The sequence below is a fragment of the Prunus persica genome, chromosome G6 (genome assembly GCF_000346465.2).
Source record: "Prunus persica cultivar Lovell chromosome G6, Prunus_persica_NCBIv2, whole genome shotgun sequence".
NCBI classification, from domain to species: Eukaryota; Viridiplantae; Streptophyta; class Magnoliopsida; order Rosales; family Rosaceae; genus Prunus; species Prunus persica.
Window position 1 is genome coordinate 23,518,111 of NC_034014.1, and position 16,229 is coordinate 23,534,339.

Sequence of the window (16,229 nt, forward strand, 5' to 3'; positions counted from 1 at the left end):
GGATGAAGGAAAAAGAGTACAGTGTGTGAAGGTCTTTATTAATACCACGCTCCCTCTGATGAATATCTCCCCCTAAAAACTTCATGATTAGCTTTTCCAGTAAGCGACCATAGAAATTTCCAGAGTCCGCATATCTAATTACACTTGGGCTATTTGTAAGTTCACTCAAAAATATGCTCGTATATGGTGTTATGCTGAGATAGCATCAAATATGCCTCACATCATCCCAAAATGATGGTGATGAAGTTGAGCTCTATCTGGAAAATACGATGTCCGGTCCAATATACTTCCAGAAAATCCTTAAAGTGTCCAACGAATAATCCTCATAAAAATGCTTCAATACTTTCTTCGTATAAGCAAGAATCTCGTTGGCATAATGCTCGATTTTTAAGTCGAGACAAATATTTTTTGAACTCTTCAAAAGCTTTAATGTGTTGCAAACACATTATAATCAATATACTTACTGAGGCAATTTATGCACATTAACATTGAGTACAAATTTTGTGCTTCAGGCACATGTCCTTCAGGGACTTGCTTCATGCAATTTCATCCTTTCAAGGATTTTGTTTAAAGGGATTAAACTTTATGACACATTATATAGCTTTAATCCAGCTATTTATACATCTTTAGGGAATCGCTTATGGCGATAGCTTTAACCCTTAAAGATAATATGTTGGTCTCCGTAATTGTGCGGTAAGGGGGCACAATTGAATTTGTAAATATGGAAAAACCCAATATTCCTTGTTTATGCCAGAGACATTATGTCATACAAAATAGGTATATTCCCTTTTATTCCGAACACCCAAGTATAACTTTCAGTATTAACATCTTTTGGGGTTCGTACTGTGGGTTTGTTCTTTCACGTTCATTCTCATCTATAATGGAATTACCTCATTCCATTTTGGCCAATGATATTGTCGACATTTAATAATTGAACGTGGTTCCAATCAACACAGCCCATTGATGATTTGAGTAGCTACTCTAAAATCAAAAATTGTCATTCATCAATTCATGATCTCATTATTCTCATTTGCATGCGCACGCATCAATTATAAGTATTTCTTTGCTTTTGGGTACCCAAGCCACTTCAAGGGGCTTTTATTATGTGAGAATGTGGATTATAACCTCCAATGGAGCGTTATTTTACAGTAGGGCATGGATAATCTCTATTTAGGGAGTTGGAACATTTAGAACCCATATATCTGTCATGTTGCAGGCATGCCACAGATTAATACATACATGTCAATTAATTTCTGGGACTTTAACCCATACAATTTGCTACACATTAGGCGTGCACAATATCAATATTGACATGTCAAAGGTGTTGGCGTGACTTGTGGATATTGGCTTACTTTCCTTACACACAAAAAATTCCTATTATAATTGTAATTGATTTACTTTAATTCCTGATTTCCTACTGTAAATAGATTTAGGAATTTATTATTTACTTGCCCATTCAGATTTCGTTGTATTATAAATATGACCTCCTACAAGGAGAAGAATACACAGAAAATTCCCACAAACAAATATTCTATTATAGTTTTCATATTTTAGCATGGTATCAGAGCTGCGATCTTGGAATTGCTGACTCTAGTTTCAAACTCCCGCCGCCGCTATGGGGGTTGATGATTTTTTCAACCCTCGTGGAGGTAGCACCACCGACTCCTTCTCTCATTCTCAATCAACCATCGTTGAGTTGAGTGCTCAGATGGCTTCGCCCCTATAGATGTAGACTTTGACCCCGAACTCGATCCAGAATCAGGATCCTCTTTTGACGACCCCGACCTCGACCCCGACTATGACGACGACGACCCCGACCTCGAATCCGGATACGACCGCGACCCCCACTCCGATCATGACCCCAACCCCGAATTTGTCTATGATTCAGACCCCGATCCCGATTTCGACTCCGACTCCAGCCCCGACTCAGGCTCAGATTCTGATCCAAATTCCTACTCAACCTGTATCCTGTGCATCTTCCGCTGCACAGATTATGACTTCTAGACTAACGACCCAGACACATGGACCAAATTGCGCATATTATGGTGATCCGAGACACACTTGTGAGACTTGTTTTAAATCGCATGGCTACCCCGATTGGTGGGCTAGTCTTACAGATCGAGGACAATGCAATATGACCAGTAATGGTACTGGTTATGGATTTCATACTTCCGATAAGATTGATTCCAAGAGCTGGATAATTGATTCTGGTGCAACTGATCATATGACGTTTGACCCTGATGATTTTTTGAATACTACACAACCTCGACGAACCTGTATTGCAAATGCCAATGGTGTTACTTATCCTGTGACAGGGGCTGGCACTGTTGCACTCTCATCCTATCTCACCCTGTCTAATACTTTACTTGTTCCATCTTTATCCACTAAATTGTTGTCAGTTAGTCAGCTTACTGAACAATTGAATTGTTGTGTACTCATTTACCCGAGTTTTTGTTTGCTTCAGGATATTCACACTAAGGAGATTCTTGGTCGTGGTACTAAGAGAGGGGGGCTATATTATGTTGATGACTTCAGTCTCGGCGTGGCTAACAGTGTGACACATCCCTTGGATAGCAAACAAAAGCAAATCTGGTTGTGGCATCGTCGATTGGGACATCCGTCTTTTAGTTATATGAAGCATCTTATACCAGATTTATTCTCAGGTTTCAAAGACTCCGACTTCACATGTGATACTTGTATTTTGGCCAAGAGTCACCGTGTGCCCTACCCGTTGAGTACGAACAAGTGTACTACTCCATTTACGTTAATTCACTCTAATGTCTGGGGACCTTCGCCTATCACTACTCCTTCTGGTGTTCGATGGTTTGTCACATTCATCGATAATTGTACACGGATGACATGGCTTTATTTGCTGAAGAATAAAAACGAAGTGTTTTTCCGTTTTCAGTCCTTCCACAAACAGATGAAAACTCCGTTTAATGCTCAAATCCAGATTCTTCGCTCAGACAATGGTGGAGAATTTGTCAATCATGACTTTCAGACTTACTTCCAACAACATGGAATTATCCATGAGACGACTTGTCCTGAGACACCACAACAAAATGGTGTGGCTAAACGAAAGAATTGACATCTTCTTGAAACCGCCCGAGCACTTTTGATTGGCGCTCATGTTCCTTGCCATCACTGGGATGATGCTATTGTCACTGCAGTTCACCTGATTAACCGCATGCCTTCTGGTGTATTGACCTTTAAAACTCCCTTACAGGTGCTTGCGCAACACAGACCTCTGCCCTCTGTTTTGGTACTCACACCCCGAATCTTTGGATGTGTGGCTTTCGTTCATCTCCACAAAAATCAACGTAGCAAACTTGATCCCTGTGCGCTTCGTTGTGTTTTTGTGGGTTATGCCACTCATCAGAAAGGTTACCGTTGTTATCACCCTCCTACCCAACGAACCTATGTCACTTTGGATGTGACCTTTCTGGAATCTGAGCTGTTCTTTCATTACCCATCATCCAATTCTGCGCTTCAGAGGGAGATACGAAGTGAAGAGCAGAATTGGAGCAACTTGGAAAACAAAGAAATTCTCCTATGTACAGAAATGATTGATCATCCCGAGTCTGGAGCACGAGATTACTCTCTGTTGAAAAGCGACCAATCGCCCATTCATAGCGATCAATTGCCTGACCCACCTGATCCATGCGAAGATATTTCTGATCCAAGTCTCATACCTGCAGACAATACAAAACAACAAGATGAAGACCCCATTCTAACTCAACGTACCAACAGACCAATCTCCTGAGAATATCCTTGAGGTAACTACTCCTACTAGACTTGTGCATTTAGATGATAAAACTATTGGATATCAATTACCTTTCAGGCAAAATCGTGGGAAGCCACCAAACCGTTATTCACCTGATATTGGCAAGACATCCAAGTATCCAATTGCAAATCATGTATCCACTGAGAAGCTGTCTGAACCACTCAAGGCTTTTGTGCATCAGTTGTCTGCTATCCATATTCCAACCAAGGTTTCTGAAGCATTGAAAGATCCTAAGTGGGTTCAAGCTATAAAAGAGGAGATGAAAGCTCTTGAGAAAAATCAGACTTGGACATTGGAGACTATACCACGAGGAAAAAAGACTATCAGATGTAGATGGGTGTTTACTATAAAACACAATGCAGATGGATCTATCGAGTGATACAAGGCAAGACTTGTGGCAAAAGGGTACACACAGACCTATGGTATAGACTATGAAGAAACTTTTGCACCAGTTGCAAAGTTAAACACCGTCAGAGTCTTATTGTCCCTTGCAGCTAATTTGGATTGGCCACTACACCAGTTTGATGTAAAAAATGCTTTTCTACATGGCGAACTCACGGAGGAGGTGTACATGGACATTCCTCCTGGATATAATACTATTCAGACTGGAACAGTTTGCAGGTTACGAAAAGCATTGTATGGATTGAAACAGTCACCACGTGCATGGTTTGGACGGTTCATCATGGCAATGAAGAACAATGGTTTCAAACAGTGCAACTCAGATCATACTCTGTTCTTGAAACATCGAAAAGGGAAGGTAACAGCATTAATAATCTATGTTGATGATATGATTATTACTGGGAATGATAAACAGGAAATATCACAGCTACAAGACTATCTGGCTACGGAGTTTGAGATGAAGAATCTAGGTGGACTCAAGTATTTCTTGGGAATTGAGGTGGCTCGATCGCAGCAAGGCATATTTCTCTCTCAAAGGAAATATGTCTTGGACTTGTTGACAGACACAGGAATGCTAGATTGTAAACCTGCGGACACTCCTATTGTTCAGAATCATCATCTTGGAGAATATCTGGATCAAATTCCAACTAACAAAGAAAGATACCAAAGGTTAGTGGGAAGATTGATCTATTTGTCACATACTCGACCAGACATTGCTTATGCGGTGAGCGTTGTCAGTCAATTTATGCACTCTCCAAGTGAAGACCACATGAATGCAGTTCTTCGGATACTTAGATATTTGAAATCTGCACCTAGAAAAGGACTTATGTTCTCAAAGCATGGTCATCTAAATATTGATGGTTATTCAGATGCAGATTGGGCAGGTAATGTAACAGATAGAAAATCCACATCGGGTTACTTCACATTCGTGGGAGGTAATTTGGTGACATGGAGGAGCAAGAAACAGAATGTAGTAGCTTTATCCAGTGCAGAAGCCGAGTTCAGAGGCATGACTAAAGGGATTTGTGAACTTCTTTGGTTAAGAAAGTTGCTTATTGAACTCGGGTATAAACCTACATCCACAATGAATCTCTTTTGTGACAACAAGGCTGCTATAGCTATTGCACAGAATCCGATTCAGCATGATCGTACTAAACATGTTGAGGTGGATCGACACTTCATCAAACAGAAGCTTGAGGCTAAAGTGTTTCAGTTTCCTTTTGTGAAATCCGAGGATCAATTGGCAGATATTTGACAAAGGCGATTTCCAGTAAAGCATTCCACAATTCACTGGATCAGTTGGGCATTGGCGACATCTATTACACACCAAAAATTCCTATTATAATTGTAATTGATTTACTTTAATTCCTGATTTCCTACTGTAAATAGATTTAGGAATTTATTATTTACTTGCCCATTCAGGTTTCGTTGTATTATAAATATGACCTCCTACAAGGAGAAGAATACACAGAAAATTCCCACAAACAAATATTCTATTATAGTTTTCATATTTTAGTAAAAGGATTGTCCTTTCGGGACTTCAATCCACATCATTTGCTACGCAACAGGCGTGCATCATATTGATCACTGCTATACCCATATTCTGTTCTTATGGGACTTTAATCTGTGCAGTGTATTATCAATGTATCCAACTTGCAATCTGTGAAATTTGCATTAATAATTCACGGATACATACAAGCCATTCTTTTAGAACGGACTTATCTCCCCATTTGGTTACCTTTCAAGATAAAATATCAAATAAGTATAATAGCATAAAATAACACAAGTATTGCTTACATCCTTAGGGGGGAGAAACTTTTCTCAAGTATCATTCAAGCTCGTATCGGCCCAGTAAATATAATGTAGCTCTTGATGATCTAGTTATATCCTGCAAGAGCAAAAATCACAATTCTTCTCTCTGTCAAAAACAAATAACCCTCAGAGTTAGGATCACTACATGGATTCTTTCTTCGGATGTTCGTTCTAAAGAAATAAAATCCCTTATGAACAGATAGTTATAAAAAGAAAGAAAAGATACAAAAATTGTGATATTGATTGCAAGGTAAGGTAAGCAATCAGGTGAGGAAGCTGATGAGAGCAGACAACAAACTCTCATTTCTCCTAGTCTAGAAGAACTTCAGGAGATTAGAGCATGTGGTCGCCTTCACAGTTCCCCGATGTAGCAGAAACGTGATCAGGGATAGTCTTGCTTCCTGAATAGATGATCAGAGATAGTCTTGCTTCTTAAGCACATTGAGTGCTCGCTGATATGAAAAATAAGTGGATATCGCATCTCTCGATCTGCAAAGAAAATTTCGTTAGCAACACATTTATATACAAATACAAGGAATAGGTAGAACCGGTGAATTTCAAATTAACTATAGGAAAATTACGAGATTCTCGGGGTACTTTTGAAAAAGTAGCTCCGTGAAATCCATAAAGCAAGATCGGCTTTGACGAAAATAATACTTGAAAAGGCCGAAAGTGCCGACAAACATTAATGGAGGCCGCGTGAAGTTTTGGAATCTGGAAAAGAAAAAGAGAATATGGGGATCTGAGATAATATTGGGATCCTGGAAACTGTAGCCATATTTCCTCCTATAGATATTGCCTTTGCAAAACTTGATTGGAGCAACTGCGTTTCAACTCAACTTCCTTCATTTTCTGAAACTTTAGTTTTTTCTAAGACTTTCTTCTAAACCTTCTTAAAATGGCTTCCTCTTCTTCCTGCCCAAATTATTTCAATTTAAATGATGCTCCCACACCAACCAGTGACGCCAAAGTTTGGCGTCCATCCTTTGTATCCCAAAATCGTCATCCCACAGTTAATAATTCTGTGATGATGAATGATGCTACTGCTGTCATAGTAGCTAGGAATTTCATTACTCCAATGGATGAAATACTGTTAACAGGGAGGTCTGAGGAAGAGGCTATTGATGACTCAATGACTTCTAGCATTCAGAGTGCTGCTTCTGTTTCTAACATGGCTGATCGTTTGCGTGCCAGAGCAAACGAGGTTCAGAAGCTAACAACTGAAAATTCGTCTTTTCAAAGAATGCTTCATGAGTCTCAACAGGAGGTTGAGAAACTTAAAAGAGAGAATAATGCCTTGTTGAAACTGGTGAGTTCGTACTCCGTTGATACACTGAGAAGGCTAGACATGCTGCAGGTCTCCAATGAAAGAATTTTGGGAGACCACGAGAGTCTTATGGCTAAGCTTAAGAGGCGCCGTCCTCTTCCTTCAGAGGCTTCCAGAACATGATGTAATTTTATAGATTTTACAGGGCCTGCACCTTCATTGCAGGTGGAAAAAATTTATCTGTTGTATGCTCCTTTCCTGTTATAATTATTGCGCACATTCTTAAACTTACACCTGTGGTTTTTACGTCTTTTCAAAATGACGGTTTGGAACCTTGTGTCTTATAGGTTCAAGTAACCACATCAAATCTCTCAAATTACATATTTTCATGCATTTGAGCTCGGAACTTTTGGTCTGGGTTAAACACAAACTCATAATTTATTCGCCCTTTTCAAATGGACATGAAATATGGATTGAGTAAAAGCCATGATAATATCGCAATATAGTAGTGAAGAGCATTAACTACTATATACCCACAACCTCCAGTTCGGGATCTCTCATATATCTGGATCCATGGGCTTCCAGCCCAGATATAACAAAATATGTGGGGAGCCTCAATTCATCATTTGAGGTTTATACTGATATTATCCATTTCACGGTGTATTCTTAACAACCGGAATTCACAAAATATATTTCTTCCTTGAGGTGTCGATTATAACATAATCGAACTTTATTAAATTCATCATTCTCTTATGCCAAAGAAATATATGGTGTACCATAATTTGCAATAATACCTCAAGGGTTGTTCATTTAACTGTTGGAACTTTAGGTTCTCAACACTGTTAGATTTTGAACTTCAGGCCAAAATCACATATTCTCATGGTATGGACATTTTAAAAATTTTCTATACATATTTCGGGACTTCATGCCCTTACATAATTGTCCATATTTTGAGGAACTTCTAGCATCTCATTTAATTGCTCATTCATGAGTTTAAGGAACTGCAGGTTCCCTTTTGTATATAGTGACGGTTTACCCAAAATGGTTAATATTTATGCATACGTCACTATTCATGTATCCGATACTATTCATCAAGTCATAAATACGTATCTATTCATGTGTACAGTACATTTGTCAGTACAGTTATTATCCATGTGTACGGCACTATTAACCAATACGGTACTGTTACATCATTAAGGAACCCCAGGTCCTTACTTACATGTCAAGGATCAAGGACCCTCAAGTCCAATCACATGTTTTCAAATATAGTACCAGAGAGACTGTCAGCTCTCATACCAATATCATCATCAAGGATCTTCAAGTCCTGATGTAATTGTATGATGAGGATCAAGGAACTTCTGGTCATGATCTGTATACTGAAAAAACTCATCATACCACACAATTAATCCATAAAATAAATTGCTTATAAATAAATTACTGGTATGGACGATAAACCCGCACCATACTTTAAATAAATGTAAATGTGCGGTAAAATAAATTCATAAAGTATGAGGGTTAATTCCACATCATACTTTAAGTAAAAGTAAATTTGCGATAAAGTAAACGTGCTTGTATGGGCACTAATTCTGCTCTATACATTTAAATAAAAGTAAAGGCATGGACGATAAACTCACGCTACCCTTTTAAATAGATACTGTTGTATGGGTAATAAACCTACTTCATACCATAAATAAAATAAATGTGAAAATAAAATCGCCACTAAAAATATAGGAGGTGAAACCATCCATAATATTATATATATTATTATACTATATGTTCTTATACTAATATATAATAAGAAAAATAAGGAAAGTGATTAGTGGAATATCACGCATGCTCCAGGCTTTCAAATCAGTTGCTTTTATCCTGTCCCAAAGCCAATTACTTTCTTATTATTATAATATATTAAACCAAAGTAGCTTTCCAACGTAGTTTTGTGCTGGTTTGAATCCATGCCCCTCATTTTCCACTGCCACCACTGTACCTGCACCAATTGGCTTATTAAATACTGTAGAGAAATAATAAAGTAATAGAAAGCATAAGGGGCAGAGGGCTTATTGGATTTTTATTTATTTTTCTTTCTTTCGGTGGGTTTGCTGTTCTCAAAACAGGCTTTAGCACTTCTCCTTTCTGATATGGTGCTGCTCTGGGATCTCCATAGACATGGGCTCGAAGCCTCTTGTGCACCCATACTCAATTATAGTGGCTTATTGCTAGCTCACGTGGTGTTCTTTTTGCCATTCTGTTTCCACACCCATCAATATCTGGAGAAATTAAACTGATTGGTTGCTCTAATGTGCTAGGAGCTGGAGCCGCTGATACAAACTTGGGTGTTGCCGACATAGGCAAAAGCGCAGCTACCGGAATATTCCTCTGGTTCCGGACCCTCACGGCCCAAACAATGTACGGATCAGCAATTATGGTGCTCACCGGCGTCCACGAACCCAGAAAATTCTTTTGCTCGGACGAGCTCGGAGTAGCGTGGCAAGTCGGATGTTGTCAGGTTTCGGGTCGGATCCGATGAAGCCGTACCACTCCTTGGTGGCAACGAAGGTGATGAGGGGTGTGTTGTCGGGTTTCTTTGAGGATAGGAGTTTGCAGAGGTTCATCATGGGATTGATGTGGCCTCTGCCGGAATAGGGTAGCGCCACCACGTGACAGACTGAGATCAGTTCATGATGATGATGGGGAAGAAGAAAAAAGGAATAAGAGATCTGGGTTTCATCAGGGAATTCAGCTGGTATATTTGAGAGCGAATTCGTGCTGATAATGTGTTGTAAACTAAATAGATTATGGAGAGAATTGAGATGGAGAGAAGGCATAGAAGCCTAATATTTTCATTGAATGTTTTCTCTGTACATTACAAGTGAGGATGAAGTCTTATTTTATAGGCAATAAAATCTGGTAGTGTTGTTGTCTCCTGTGGATATGTGGTTGGCTCTCAAGCGATGATGGCAAACAAGCTTCATCATTTCTCTTCAATCAATTAGGTAATGGGCTCTACCATTTTGGGATCCATCCTTGACTTTACAACAATCAGCTCCTTTCTCTCTTATTTTTTTTCTCTCCTCTCCCGACTCTTGTTTCTCTCTCTTCGTGCAAACCGGCTAACCACTTTGGCTAGTGATTTCTGTCAACTCCGGTGACCGTTTCAGGCGAGACTGGTCCCAAAATCTTCATCTTGATGTCCTTTTCGAAGCTAAAAAACCCAAGAATTTTGGATTGGAACAACGTCAAGTTTCGGCTGAAACTTCCATCGTCGCCATCAACATTTCTGGCCGCCTCAGCTGCGCCTCCACCTGGATCGGGTTCGTCTCCTCTCCCTCTTGCTTTCCTAGAGGTTTCGCAACCTCATGGTTGGGCATAGAGGCTGGCCTGAGCTCAAGAAAAATGCCACTTTTTGCCCGTGATTCACCTAGTTCCGGCCACTTTTCGGCCAGGGTCCGAAAACAAAAAACGATCCCCTAGGTGTGCTGGTTCTATGGTAGAAAGATTGGTCGATAGTTTGAAGATTTTCCGTCGCCGAAAAATCTCTCAATCCACCCATCGCTGTCGACCTGCACGGCCCATAAAATTTCGGCTCGTCGAGTAAAAACCCAGCTTGCATGTCATAGCCCTGCCCATAAACTAAAGTCTCCTGCGTGAATACCCATTAAACGGGAAAATGCTAAATTCTTTATACAGGTAATAACTTTAGAAAAGTAAAAAAAATTAAAAGGGGACAATAGAGACTGGGGTAATTGCCTAATAATAATGGATAATGCTCTAAACTACTTTTATCAATAAACGAAAATCAGGGAAAAAAATAAAAATAATGAAAAAGGGGCCCAAGTATAGCCGCATGGCAATACTGTTTAAATATAATATTCAGAGAGTATAGCCGTGCGGTGGTACTATTTAAATATATTATTCATAGAGTATGGCGTGCGGCTATACTATTTAAATATAATATTTAACGATTATAGCCTTGCGGCTATACTATTTCTTTGGAAAAAAAGATTATATCAAAAAGGGAACCTCCTAGTTATTGGGCGCCCGAATCTTCTCTTTTCCCTAGCGTAATTCCAAGGACTCTTTCCATCTACAAATCCATCTTTTTCTACACCAAGGAATTTTGATATTCTCAAGTCCCAGGTACACTGACATCATCTTCATCGTACAGTTTAATAATTTTTAATATATTTAAATAATTTTTTAATAATATGTGAAAATTTTGTTAAAAACACATATATTAAACATGAAAAATGCATACATACGTGTACAATATGTATATTGTACGTTTGCTTTTTTTAAAAACGTGTATTTTATCGAGTCTTTAAGATGTGTATGGAAAATGGAAGTATTATTGAAAAATGCATACATGTATAATATAAGTATTAAACGGGAAAAATGCAAAAATCTTTATATGGATAATAACTTTGAAAAAGTAAAAAATCAAAAGGGGACAATAGATACTCGGGTAATGGCCTAATAGTAATGGATAATACTCTAAACTACTCTTATCAATAAACGAAAATCAGGAAAAAATTTTAATAAAAATGAAAAATGGACCATAGTATAGCCAGGCGGCTATACTATTTAAATATAATATTTAAAGAGTATAGTCACGCAGTTGTACTATTTAAATATAATATTCATAGCGTATAGCCGCGCAGCTGTAAAATTTAAATAGAATATTTAATGAGTATAGCCGCACTATTTAAATATAATATTTAACAAGATTATAAAAAAGAAAAAGGACCCTCCTAGCGATTGGGTGCCCGAATCTTCTCTTTTCCCTAGCGTAATTCCAAGGGCTCTTTCCATCTACAAATCTATCTTGTTCTACACCAAGAAATTTTGATATTCTCAAGTCCCAGATACACTGACATCATCTTCATACTACAATTTAATAATTTTTAATATATATAATTTTTGATTAACTACAGTAAACCCCCCAAATTATAGGGGTAATTACAAAATCATACCCAACATTTATTGACCCGTTTGACCAGTACAAAAACTTCATGGGACCTTTCAAAAGACACCCACTATTAGGAAAACCGTTAAAAATTATGTTAACTGCTGACGTGTGTACATGTACAATACGAGTATTGTACGTTTACTTTTTAAAAAACTTGAATGTTACCAAGTCTTTAAAACGTGTTCAGAACATGGATGTATTATTGAAAAATATGTACGTACGCGTATAATAGAGTGTTACACATGAAAGTGCGAAATTCTTTATACGGGTAATGACTCTGGAAAAGTAAAAAATTAAAAGGGGACAATAGAAACTCGAGTAATGGCCTAATACACGTGTCAAAAAGCGTATAGCAGTGCGGCTATACTGTTTATTTTAAAAAAAAAGAGGATCGTCTATCGATTAGGTGCCCACGTGTCAAAATAAGTATAGCCAACCGGCCAGATTATTATTTTTTTTCAATTTAAAAAACTGAGTATAGTCATGCGACTATCCTTTTTAAAACTAAAATAAGAGGGCTCCCTAGCGATTAGGCGCCCATGTGTCAAAATCGGTATAGCCGCACGGCTATACGATTTCTTTTTTAAAAAATTGTGGTATAGCCGCGCGGCTATACGACTAGACTGTTTAACTACATTATATTTAAAAGGTATAGCCGCCCGGCTATACTATTTAATTACCCAAAAAAAAAAAAAAAAAAAAAAAAAAAGGGGACCCTCCTAGTTGTTAGCAAAGAAAGGATCGGCTAAACGAAAACAAATTTTTAAATCCAAAAAAAAAAAAGAAAAAAAAAAGAGAGATAAATTGCCGATTGATTATATGTTTAAACATTGGGAAATATGATAGAAATATTGTTCTATAGCTTAGATTATCCAAGGACCCTCCTTGTTGGATTAGTTTATACTTTATAGATATTAATTTGCTATTTTCAACATATCAAAAGCAGATATTAATCGCCCACTATATAATATTTTTAATATATATTATTTTATTCAATAATATGCGAGAATTATTTGTATACTACTTTAATTTTTTTTTTTTGTCTTATTGAAAATTTAATATGAAAACTACGTATATTAAACATGAGAAATACGTACGTACATGTACAATACGAGTATTGTATGTTTGCTTTTTTAAAAACGTGAATTTTACTAGTCTTTAAGACGTGTACAGAACATGGATGTATTATTAAAAAAATATATATACATACGTGTATAATAGAGTATTAAACGTGAAAGTGCATATATAAAGCGTATAGCCGATTTATCAAAAAAAAAATTTAACAAAAAAAACGCAGTAAAGCCGGTCGGCTATACTATTTTTTAAAAAAAATTAGAAAAAAAGTCGAGTATAGCCGCCCGGCTGTACTATTATGAAAAAATATATCAGAGTAGCCGCATAGCGCCTAGTTGCCCACGTGAAAAAAGAAATCGCCTCACGGCTATACTTTTTTTTTGGAAACATGAATTTAAAAAAGTATAGCCGCGCGGCTATACGTTTAATTTTTTTTAATTTAAAAGACCCGTTTAGCGATTAGGGGCCCATGTGTCAAAAAGACCCTTTTAGCGTTAGGGGCCCATGTGGCAAAACTAGTATAGCCGCGCAGCTATACTATTTCTTTTTTAAGACATGTGGTATAGCCGCTCGGCTATACTATTTTTTAAAATTGAAGAAAAAAGGACCCTCCTAGTTGTTAGCAAAGAATGGATAAGCTAAACGAAAACAAAATTTAAAATTTTTTTTAAAAAAAAAAACAAGTAAAGAAAAATGGCCGGTTGATTATATGTTCTGTTTGGTTCACGAGAAACGCTGGGAAATATGATAGAAATATTGTTCTATAGCTTAGATTATTCGAGTTTTCTTCAGAAACCAGGGTATTAAAATGCAGTTTGATAGTCCTTGTCTCAAGCAAAAATAATTCCATGGAGCTCTGCTACTCGCTCCGACTCTGATGTTTCATTTGAGTTGAGTATGCTAGATTGGCCATGAAAAAGAAGCGGTGCCGATGTGCCCTTTCACTTGGTCACTTTGTGCTTGCTGGATTGGGAGAGCCAAAATTGTTAAGAAAGAACCTTTCATAAAAAATTGGAAGAAAGCAACGTAAGTGTTTTATTCGGCCTAATTTTAACAGGATACAACTGAAAAGTTCGGCCACTAGAATTACAATGGAAACTTCCATGCTATGTTGCTGCATTAATAAGAACCAATCTTTAATGAGATGTGTGACCAAAAAAAGTCTTTAATGAGATGATGAAGCAGAACTACTTAGTGGCAGTGGCAATATGAAAAATCAAATTCGTGTTTGAATTTTGGCCTTTACATCACTAATGAATTGACATAAGTTCTTCTGTGATGACCCATTTACAGCCAAGCCATCCTCCAATTTTTGCCTCATCTTCTTGATCTCCTTCTGCAATCCATCACCCAACCTTCCACTCATCAGACGGTTGATCTTCTCTGCTACCTCCATCCTTGTAATGGGTTTAATCCTGTCACAAAGATTGAGTCCAATCCCCCAATCATCAACTACAAGTTTCCTATTGGTGGTTTGGTCAGTCAATATAGGATAACACAACATTGGAACACCACACCACATACTTTCCAGTATGGAATTCCATCCACAATGAGTCAAGAACCCTCCTATTGCTGGATTTGAAAGCACCTCAATCTGAGAGCACCATGGCACAATCAGCCCTCTATCTTTAATCTCATCTTCAAATCCGACAGGTAGGATCGAGGTTTCAAGTTCACCATGACTTATAGTATCAGGGCGTAGCACCCAAATGAAACTCACTCTACTAAGCAAAAGCCCATGAGCTATTTCTTCTACCACATTCTTAGTAACTTGAGCGTAGCTTCCAAATGAAATATACAGAACTGAACCAGGAGGCTTGGCATTGAGCCATTCTGTACAGTCAAACTCGGAGATGAGGTTGGTTGCCACCACCACACTCTTGGTGGCTTTACTGGGGAAGACAGGGCCAATTGCATATGCGGGTTGCTTCTCTTGCAAGGCTAGAAGGGACTGGGATTCGAGTTCTTGCACTGTGTTACACAAAATAAAATTTGCATTTATAACTTGTTGGAAGGCCTTGTATAGGATTCTGTGAGCTGCTGTTGATGTATTAGTAGCTTGGAGGTGTGATACCAAGTCCTTTGGTTCAATAGCCTGCACACCAGGTATGTAATCGATCGTGTCCTCGCGATTATCTAATAAATCAACCAGGAAAATTAGATATACATAATCAAAAAATCTTCTCTTGTCTTTTTTATCGACAATCTGATAGCATAACATGTTGGATATGAGAAGGTTATTACTTACCATGAGAACCAAAATGACCATTTTTTCTGAGGAGGTCCATGTGATAGTAGATGCACAAGACGAAAGCTGTTTCAGTCCAGAAGGAAATGTGGACAAGGTTATACTTGTTGGCTATGGTTGCTGGCCAGGTGTGGAAGGTATCAGCAATCAAGCAAGTGATTGAAGGGTCAGATTGGACTAAATTTCCAACAAGTTCATCAACATGTGCAGGGAAGACATGCAATAGACCCTCAAGATATTGATCAAGATTCTGAGACCGGTTGAAGGCTAGTGGAAAACCATCACTCACTGTTCTGTAGCGAATGTCTAGACCGGACTTACGCGCTGCAGCAAAGATGTCTTCTTGACCTTCACTGCCATTGGATTCGGATTTGGTTATCTGGTGGTGAATAATTTGGGTGTTGACAAAAGTGATGGTGAAACCATTTGAGGCAAGCTTCAAGGCCAGATGGGTAAATGGGATAACATGGCCTTGGCGAGGGAGAGGCACCATGATTGCATGAGGCTTTGAATGCTTGTCCTCCATGGCTCCCTCTGTGTCTGTTTCTCTCTCTGTTTGTGAGTTTGTGGCTCTGTGTGCTTATACAAATGCACACAAAGTTTTGTTTTCTTTCTTAGGATAAGGGGTGGTGGGGCAGAAGTCTAATTTTCCACAAACTGTTTTTAAACTATAAACAAAACA

General features: G+C 38.2%; 1 protein-coding gene across 1 annotated transcript; it reads right to left on the bottom strand.

Annotated features, from left to right (window-relative positions):
* On the bottom strand, positions 14,311–16,204 carry LOC18774963 (UDP-glycosyltransferase 86A1). The gene is made up of 2 exons (XM_007206524.2): positions 15,548–16,204; positions 14,311–15,435 (listed from the first exon to the last, which is right to left on the bottom strand). Exons 1-2 carry the CDS (start codon positions 16,071–16,073, stop codon positions 14,516–14,518), a joined length of 1,446 nt encoding a protein of 481 aa, XP_007206586.1. The 5' UTR covers positions 16,074–16,204; the 3' UTR covers positions 14,311–14,515.